Source organism: Mandrillus leucophaeus, unplaced genomic scaffold (genome assembly GCF_000951045.1).
Source record: "Mandrillus leucophaeus isolate KB7577 unplaced genomic scaffold, Mleu.le_1.0 Scaffold12, whole genome shotgun sequence".
NCBI classification, from domain to species: Eukaryota; Metazoa; Chordata; class Mammalia; order Primates; family Cercopithecidae; genus Mandrillus; species Mandrillus leucophaeus.
Window position 1 is genome coordinate 3,203,513 of NW_012100320.1, and position 9,967 is coordinate 3,213,479.

At 45.0% G+C, this 9,967-nt stretch overlaps 1 protein-coding gene and 1 pseudogene across 1 annotated transcript in view; one reads left to right on the forward strand and one right to left on the reverse strand.

The window, feature by feature from the left end:
- MTFMT (mitochondrial methionyl-tRNA formyltransferase) overlaps positions 1–8,166 on the reverse strand; it is a 45,134-nt gene extending 36,968 nt beyond the window's left edge. The window contains exons 1-3 of the mRNA XM_011968099.1: positions 7,941–8,166; positions 5,383–5,592; positions 1,518–1,640 (exon numbers count right to left, since the gene is read on the reverse strand). Of these exons, the coding sequence (XP_011823489.1) occupies positions 1,518–1,640; positions 5,383–5,592; positions 7,941–8,140 (533 nt within the window). The 5' untranslated portion in view covers positions 8,141–8,166. The remainder of the gene's footprint in view (positions 1–1,517; positions 1,641–5,382; positions 5,593–7,940) is intronic.
- LOC105530515 lies at positions 4,384–5,226 on the forward strand (annotated as a pseudogene).
- Positions 8,167–9,967: the final 1,801 nt, after the last annotated feature.

The following is a 9,967-nucleotide window of genomic DNA, read 5'->3' on the forward strand; positions in this document are numbered from 1 at the left end:
GCCCGTCTCGGCCTCCCAAAGTGCTGGGATTACAGGCTTGAGCCACCGCGCCCGGCCAATCACCGCACTTTGAGAGACCGAAGTGGGCGGATCACGAGGTCCAGAGATCGAGACCATCCTGGCCAACATGCTGAAACCCTATCTCTACTAAAAATACAAAAAATTAGCTGGGTGCGGTGGCGTGTGCCTGTAGTCCTAGCTACTCGGGAGGCTGCAGCAGGAGAATTGCTTGAACCTCGGAAGCGGAGGTTGCAGTGAGCTGAGATCACTGCACTACATTACAGCCTGGGTGACAGAGTGAGACTTCACTTCAAGAAAAAAAAAAAGTAAATGCAAGTATATTTGCATTCCCACAAGTCTGACATTTTACATCAAGCTCTGTAAACACTGGCCATGGGTTTTCATGAGAAATATGCTTTATTTAAATTTTTTTGCTTTGTGTTTTTGTTAACTCTATTTCTAACCTAGGAGCTTTAATAATATGTTTATTGTGAAAAATTGCAAACATTCACAAAAACAGAGTGAACAGTCTAATGAATCATCATATACACATCATTCAGATTTTTTTTTTTTTGAGACAGGTTTTTGCTCCATCGCCCAGGCTGGAATGCAATGGCACGATCTTGCCTCACTGCAGCCTCAACCTCCTAGGCTGAAGAGATCCTCTCACCTCATCCTCCTGAGTAGCTGGGACTACAGGTGTGTACCACCACACCTGGCTAATTTTTTTATTTTTTATATGTTGCCCAGGGTGGTCTTGAACTCCCAGACTCAAATGATCTTCCCACCTCGGCCTCCTAAAGTGTTAGGATTACAGGCATGAGCCACCATGCCTGGCTCAGATTTTAGAACTACCAAAGTTTTGCCACTGTTGTCTCATCTACTCCCTCTCTTGTTTTCTGAAGTAAGTTAAAGCAAATCCCAGATACCATGTTGTTCTTGTGAGCTTGTGAATTATGCTTTTCTAAGGGGAAATTAGGTGGTAACAGGCAGAGACTGAATAAACTCCTCAAGTAATTCTAAATAATTGTTCCTAAAAAATTGTTCTAAATTGTTTCTAAATTGTTCTGTAGGTATGACAGGACAAAATGAATGTTTTAGGACAATTATATTGCATATTGATATACAATATATTCTCATTTCAGGTTCCAAAAATTTTTTGGCCATAGTTTAGAAACCAAGGCCAGCAAAACCAAGATTCAAAACAATTAACATACAAAAATCCATCTCTCATTTATATAATATCTTTTATAGAAATCCAAGTATGAATAATATAACTGATTTCAATTAACAAATTAAAATTTTCATATGAACTTTAAAGAGACCCTACATAAATACCAAAAGACATATAGTTGATGTTAGAATCCAGGAGAAAACAGAAAGGATATAAAAGCAAACAGAAGCACTCTGGAGTCACAGAAATTAGTGAGCACCACCCATTCATCCATTGCCCCCCAAACAGGCTGACATAAACATTTAAAATCACAAAAATCTCAAGAAAGAAAAACACATGCTACCTTTTAGGTCTAATTTGCATAATTGTTACTCCAGTAACTGTGTCTCCGTGAAGCACTGTATGGATTACAGGGGCTGGGCCACGCCATCTCGGGAGGCAACTGGGATGGACATTCAATATGCCACTGAGTTAGAAGATGCAGAAATTAGTATGTCAGTGGGCTTTACCACTTTGTTACCAGTACCTAAGCTATTATGCTACTTTTCATTATGAAACTTTCCCAGAAATTTGGAAAAACTGACAGTTAAATCTAAGTCTTGTATCACCTGAAACGAAAAAAGTTAGATGTTAATTCTCTTATCGTAAGAAACCAATGAAATTTAATTAAAAACAGAACCAGGACAACTATTCGCTGTCTAAAGATGTTCTGGCTGGGTGCGGTGGCTCACGCCTGTAATCTCTGCACTTTGGGAGGCCAAAGCGGGCAGATCACCTGAGACCGGGAGTTTGAGACCAGCCTGACCAACATGGAGAAACCCTGTCTCTACTAAAAACACAAAATTAGCCAGGTGTGGTGGCACATGCTTGCAATCCCAGCTACTCAGAAGGCTGAGGCAGGAGAATCGCTTGAACTCGGGAGGCGGAGGTTGTGGTGAGCCGAGATCACGCCATTGCATTCCAGCCTGGGCAACAACAGCGAAACTCTGTCTCAAACAAACAAACAAAAAAGATGTTCTACAACAGCCCATGATGTTTGGGAGTTTTTAAATAAAATTTTAAAATGCATTTATGACTATAAGAGAACCACTCAAACCCTATTATGCATCTCACGAACAATTCTAATTTTATAGTTTAGTCACATAACTATCCTCACGTCACTTGGTTTACATACAGACTGCCTAAAATAAGCTTTTTCTTTTTTTTCTTTCTTTATTTAAAAATTTTTTTTGGCCGGGCGCGGTGGCTCAAGCCTGTAATCCCAGCACTTTGGGAGGCCGAGACGGGCGGATCACGAGGTCAGGAGATCGAGACCATCCTGGCTAACACGGTGAAACCCCGTCTCTATTAAGAAATACAAAAAACTAGCCAGGCGAGGTGGCGGGCGCCTGTAGTCCCAGCTACTTGGGAGGCTGAGGCAGGAGAATGGCGTAAACCCGGGAGGCGGAGCTTGCAGTGAGCTGAGATCCAGCCACTGCACTCCAGCCTGGGTGACAGAGCGAGACTCCGTCTCAAAAAAAAAAAAAATTTTTTTGAGACAGGGTCTCACTCTGTCGCCCAGGCTGGATGGCTCACTGCAGCCTCAACCTCCCAAGCTCAAGAGATCCTCCCACCTCAACCTCCTAAGTTGCTGAGACTACAAGTGCATCCACCATATCCAGATACTTTTTTATTTTTTGTAGAGATAGGGTCTTAGGATGTTGCCCAGGGTGATCTCCAACTCCTAGCTTCCAGTGACCTGCCTCGGCCTCCCAAAGTGCTGGGATCACAGGCGTGAGCCACCACGCCCAGCCTAAAATAAGCTTCCCACCAAATGATCCATTCACCTTTGCTGTTTATCCCAATATACCTATCATCCACTCATGTGCAATTTAAATACTTTATTAATCTGTCATTAGTTTAATGATGCCTCCATCAGCATGATTCTGTGCACTTGGGAGCATGTACATATGAGAAAGTCTTATATTCTAAGTCTCACTGTTCAGCCCAATCCAACAAACATTCACTGAGCACACTCATGTGTGGGCACTGTTCTAAGTGTTAGGCATACAAGCAGCAGTGAACCAGAAAGAAAAAAAAAAAAACCTGCCCTCAGGGAGTTTATGTACAAAGAGTGGGAGATAAGCAAGAAAAAATAAAATATGTAAAAGGTTTTGCCAGATGATGCTGAGGGCTACGGAGAAAATAAAGCAAAGAGGAATATGAGGGGGACAGATTACAATTTTAGTAGTGGTCAGAGAAAGCTTTCACTTGACCAAGAACATGAAGAAGGAAATAACTATGCATATATGTGGGAGAAAAGCATTCCAGGCAGAGGGGACATTAAGTACAAAGATCTCGAAGAAGGTACATGCTCGGCAAGTTCAAGGCACAGCTGGGAGGCCAGTTAGGCCTGGCCTAACTTTTATTCTGAGTAAGACAGAAAACTACCAGAGGATTTTGAGCAGAGTGACATGATCTGACTTATGGTTTAAAAGGATCACTTTGAGGCAGGGTACAGTGGCTCATGCCTGTAATCCCAAAACTTTGGTAGGCCAAGGCAGGAAAATTACATGCAGCCAGGAGTTTGAGACCAGCTTGGGCCACGTAGAGAGACCCCTGTCTCTAAAAAAAAAAAAAAAAAAAAAAGAGCTGGGTGTGGTGGCACATTCCTATAGTCCTAGCTACTCAGAAGGCTGAGGCAGGAAGATCCCTTGAGTCTGGGGCTGCAGTGAGCTATGACAGCAACACCCTACTCCAGCCTGGGTGACAGCAAGACTCTGTCTCTAAAAACAATAAAATAGAAAGAAATAAATAAACAAATACAGGATCATTTTGGCTGCTGGATTGGTAAAAGACTGAGAGGGCCAAGGACAGAAGTAGGGACCAGTTAGGAGGCTTCTGTAGTAATGTAGGCGAGAGTGGCAGCAGTGGAAGTGATGAGATACGGATAGATTCCACACAGATTTTGAAGGCAGAGCCAATAGGATTTACTGATGGATGGGATATGGGGTGTAACAAATCAAGCATGACTCCAGGATTTTGGTGCAAGCAGCTAGAAGGATGGAGTAGCCATTTACTGAGATAAAGATTTTAGGAGATGCTTTGGGTATCTTGAATGTAAAGCGGCTATCAGACATCCAAGCAGAGCTGTGGAGGCAGTAGGTATTAGGGGACTAGAGTTTGGGGACAGAGCTGAGCTAGAGGGACCAATTTAGGTGTTTTCAGCATATATATGGAATTTAAACGAAGGTGGATGAAAGCTTATAGAGGGTGACAAGGAATTAAATACATTTTGACAACTCATGCCACAAATAAAATGTTCTTTAGTACTTGAAAAGAAAATATCAGGCCGAGTCATGTGTCAGCCAAATGCAGCTGTACCCAGGCAAGTTGACCAAGGCTTCAGTGAGCCCCCGCATGGCTGAAGATGACCTGGGGAGGCACACCAGCTGCTGGGAGAAGAGCATAAGGCTCAAGACGGAAAATCATAAATCCAGTACTATCAAGGAAAACTTAACAATTTTTGATGTCATAACCAGAAAAATTAACCAGCTTCCACAAGCAGAACGGAATCTACCTGAACAGGGATCAGCATATGTTGGATTTAATGCTGCCCTCTGTGGCCTCATAGCAAATAGTCTTTTTCAATGCGTCTTGAACATGGCACAGGCTCTTATAGCTGCTGACTTACCAATGGCAGTGATCCCTTTTCTTACAACAAACACAGCTTACAAAAGTTTTGTAATTTTCCTTCGAATACAGGTGATTTGAATTGTGAAACCTGTACCATAACAGAGAATGGATTGGTTGGTCTTGCTTTTGGTGGTCTATACCCTGTTTTCTTGTCTATACCTGTGACTGGAGGCCTAGCAGCCTGGTATGAATCAACTCTGTTACCAGAGAAAGGAAACATCTTAAGTTACTGGATTCAAGTGTCTAAGCCTGTCGTTAGAAAGATGTTATTTCTTATTGTGTTCCAGATTGTGTTTGCAGCATACCTTGGGTTTAAACAATATAAACTACTTATAAAGGCCCTTCAGTTACCTGAACCTGGCAGAGAAATTCATTGACTTTAAGCAAACATGTACACAAAAATAAAATGGTAAAAATTAAAAAAAAAAATTACAGAAAGCATAACTGGAGTTCAAATTATCACATTTTAGATACAAGGCCCATTTATAAAGACCAAGGTTTCTATACTGTATTTCCTTACAAATAAAACTTACTAGGGAAATTTAAGAATAAGAGCCTCACTCAAAAGTCGGCCAAATGAAGCCACTACTCCAACATCATATTCTCCAGATCCCACGTCCGGCCACTCGTATATTGGAAGCTGAGACTGCACAGCATATTGCTTCACTGGCAGTCCTCTTGGTGATAGGGAAGGTAGTGTGACCACTTCCAGTTTGTCGATTAACTCTTCCTCTTGGTTTTCCCTAAGTTAGATTGGAAGAAAAGTATGAGTGTTAAGGCAATGACTCAAAGCTAAAATGACTTCACATATCGCTAAGAATGTGTATGATTAAACTCATGAAGCATTTAGGGCTAAATGATTAAAACTAATGTGAGAGACTGAGTTTTCATTTTTTCTTTTTTGAGATGGAGTCTCACTCTCTCACCCAGGCTGCAGTGCAGTGGAGTGATCTCAGCTCACTGTAACCTCTGCCCCCGTGGTTCAAGTGATTCTCCTGATTCAGCCTCCCAAGTAGCTGGGATTACAGGCAGCTAATTACCCAGCTAATTTTTGTGTTTTTTAGCGGAGGTGGGATTTCCCCAGGTTGGCCAGGCTGGTCTCAAACTCCTGACCTCAAGTCATCCGTCTGCCTCCACCTCCCAAAGTGCTGGGATTACACGCGTGAACCACCATGCCCGGCCTCAGTTTTCATTTTTTGTTTAATTTTCATTACTTAAAATGTAAAGAGCGACACATGGCTAGTGGCTACTGTTTGAACAGTATCATTCTAGGGATTTCCTGTGCATACAGAAACATATATAGTATGGATACTTTACACAATTGGGATATTACATACTGCTTTGCATTTTTTTCCTCTTAACAATGCTATTTATGCCATGATGTGAGTCTTCTTGAAAAATGGGTTACTTATACATATACTTGTATTTGCACTGAACATTTCTAGAAGGAACTGAAAACAGTGGCTGTCTCTGGATAAAGGAACTGGGAACTACTAAAGAGAGGCGGAAGGAAGTAACTTTTCACTGTATATCCTTTGAATCCATGGAACTTTTTTTTTTTTTTTACCATAACCATGATATCATCACACTACTTTTTAAAAAACAAAAATACATAACATGGGCATCATTCCACGGCAGTACATGTAGCACTACCTCATACTTTTTACCTGCTGCATAGTATTCTAGTACCCAGGGGGGTATATTTATTAAACAGGTATTGTATGCACATGTTGAGGAGTTATGAGGAGTATGTCCTGGGGCACTATAAAGCAAGCACAGGAATAATGGAGCTGCCAAGTGAAGCATCATCAGAAGTATCAGGATAGGCCAGGAATGATGGCTCATGCCTGTAATCTCAGCACTTCGGGAAGCCAAGGTGGGAGGATCGCTCGATCCCAGAAGTTTGAGATAAGCCTGGACAACATGGTGAAAACCCGCCTCTACAAAAAATTTAAACATCAGGCGTGGTGGTGTGCGCCCGTAGTCCTAGCTACTCTGGAAGCTGAGGTGGGAGGACTGCTTGATCCTTGAGGTCGAGGCTGCAGTGGGCTATGAGCTGGCCACTGCACTCCAGCCTGGGCGACAGCGCGAGACCCCGCCTCAAAAACAAACAAAAACAAAAGTGTTGGTATAAATGTATAAATGCAGTGAGAGACGCATGTGACAACAGCACATGGAGGATGTGCAAAGGGAACACAGGGTTTCCCGCCGGGTGTGTGCACAGAGGGGTGTGTAGAGGGAGGAAAACCACACAGGGGATTGACGAAGGATTCAATACATGAGGGGCTGCAGTGACGTATTTGTAGGGAAGAGGAGACAGGGATGACAAAAAAAGTGGAAGGGGGACTGCGTCAGGAAAAAACAGAATGGGGAAATAAAAAACATTAATTGGGAAAAAGAGAGAAGTAAATATGGTCTTGCCACCACATACCATGGACTCTCAGGACTGGTTGGATTTCAAATAATTTTCTTTCCCAGTAAACAAGACTTGTTAAATATTATGAATACTAAATGTATACCTAACAGTTCTGATTTATAAATTTATCCTTTTGAAAACAGGAAGCTTGTGGACTATGTCCTTGTATACAAGGAGCACAGGGGGAGCAAAAGAGCAAGACATGGGTGTGCCTAAGGAAGGCGGCAGGAGGAGGAAATGCAAAGCAGGGAGAACTTTGAAGTGGGACCGGGTTTTAGTCCGAACCACCTCGGCTGATGACCTTCGGCAATCGCATCACCTCTCCGAGCCACGGATTCCCCACACGCAAAACAGGCAGGGAGGCCGTGGGACTGGCCCGGGGGATGCAGGCAGAGCGCCTGGCCCCGGCTAGGCACAGCGTGGGTGGCGGGGCGTCTGGAGAACCCACAGAGGCGGCGGGGAGTGGGGGTCGCAGACCGCAGGGACTGGGCGCCCAAAGGCTGACCAGCGGGAATGGCGCACCTTCCGGGCGCCGGGAGATGCCAAGATCTGGGCCCACACCGCTATGGCGCCCCTGCTTTCCGCGACCAGAAGTCCAAAACCCTCGGGGCCGGCCGCCCGGGCGCGGCCTGGGGGCCTTCAGCGGCCGGGTCCCCGGATCCCTGGCCCGGGTACCTGGCGGCGTGCAGCTCCCGCAGCGCCTCGCGGGCGAACTGGTCCGTGCCGAAGAAGAGCACCCGCCAGGGAGGCTTCTCGCGGACTCTGGAGTCCTCCCAGCCGAGCCGGGCCAGCGCTCGCCACTGGGGACTCGGCCTCCCACGCCCAGCGCCATGAGCCAGCGGAGGACCCCAACAGCGCCGCACCAGTACCCTCATCGCCTAGGCTGCCGGCGGCCCGCTCTGCGCAGGCGCGTCGGGGCGGGGACAAGGGTTCAGCCTGGGGCAGGCGGGGCTTGCCTGCTTGGAGGCGGGGTCTGGTTGGAATTGGTGAACGAATTTGCCCGCTACAGCGGCCCTAGATTTTTGTTCTGTTTATTTGCACTATGTAGCCAATCCTCCCGATTAAGTCTTTCTTTTCTTTTTAAAATCATTTATTTATTTATTTATTTTTAAAATTTTTTTTCTTTCAGAAAGGGTCTTGCTCTGTCGCCCAGGATGGAGTGCTGTGGCGCGATCACGGCTCACGGCAACCTCACTGCTCCTGGGCTCAAGGGATCCTCCCACCTCACCTTCCGGAGTAGCTGAGGTACAGGCACACATCACCATGGTCGGCTGATTTTTTGTAGACACAGTATCTCACCATGTTGCACAGGTCTGAAGCAATCCTCCTGCCTCGGCCTCCCCCAGTGCTGAGATTACAGGCGTAAGCCACTGCGCCGGCCCAGGATAAGTCTTTTGGTAACAAATCGTACGTGTTTCAGACACTGAAACCTCATGTATGTAGTGCATGTCATTTTCTCAACCATTATAACCAATATTTGCTGAGTACGTTTTTGCTAAGCATTTTATATTCATTATTCTGGTTAATCATCAGGTAAACCTTAGGAGGTAAATACTATTACAACCACGTTACTGAACAGAATCTGAGGCTCTGTGAAAGTAAGGACTTATCAGTGTATGAGGTTCACACAGCTAGTAAATGACAGAGCAGAGGTGGGACTCTTGTAATTCCAAGGCTTGTGATCCTAGCTGTTTGGCCTTCACAGCGATCCTATGTATTAAGCAAGTCAATTACCCACATTTTGCACCTGAGGAAATTGAGGCTTAGTTACTTGCCTGCAATTACCTTCCTGAATCGAAGGTTCCATCTTTACTCCTCCCCTGTGGATTCCTTTGCACACAGAAGGATACCATAGAGGTGATTCCTAGGGAAAATGGACAGGGAACCTTATCCCCTGAAGACCTCTGAGGACCGTTAGTGCTTAGATTCTGTATCCCCAAAGCGTCCTTGAGTAGAATCAGACATCCATGAAACAGCATCTGAGCACAGACCTCAACCGAATTTTGTTCTAATCTAATTCTCACCACCTTTTTATTTATTTATTTATTTTTGAGACAGAGTCTCACTCTGTTGTCCAGGCTGGAGTTCAGTAGCACGTGATCTTGGCTCACTGCAACCTCCGCTTCCCAGGTTCAAGTGATTGTCCCACCTCAGTTTCCCAAGTAGCTGGGACATGCGCCACTACGCCTAGTTAATTTTTGTATTTTTAGTAGATATGGGATTCACTATGTTGATCAGGCTGGTCTTGAACTCCTGACCTCAGGTGATCTGCCCGCCTTGGCCTCGCAAAGTGCTGGGATTACAGGCATGAGCCACTGCGCCTGGCCATCTCACCACCTTTTCCCATCACACAGTCTTAAACCCAGTGACCCTGGACCAGTCCTTTTTCCTAATTTATGAGCTCTGCACATCCCTGCTCCTGCGCCTTTGCTCACGCTCTCCTTCCTAGACTGCCCTCCCACATCATTCCTCTCTAAATTGTATGCATTCTTCAATGCCAAGTTCAGACATTCATCCTGAAGCTTTGAGCTCTTGCCTCTTTAGATTTATTTTCTCCATGTGCCCTGTTTTTTGTTGTTGTTGTTGTTGTTGTTATCTTTGTTTTTGTTTTTGAGACAGAGTCTTGCTCTGTCGCCCAGGCTGGAGTGCAGTGGTGTGATCTCGGCTCACTGCAACCTCCACCTCCTGGGTTCAAGTGATTC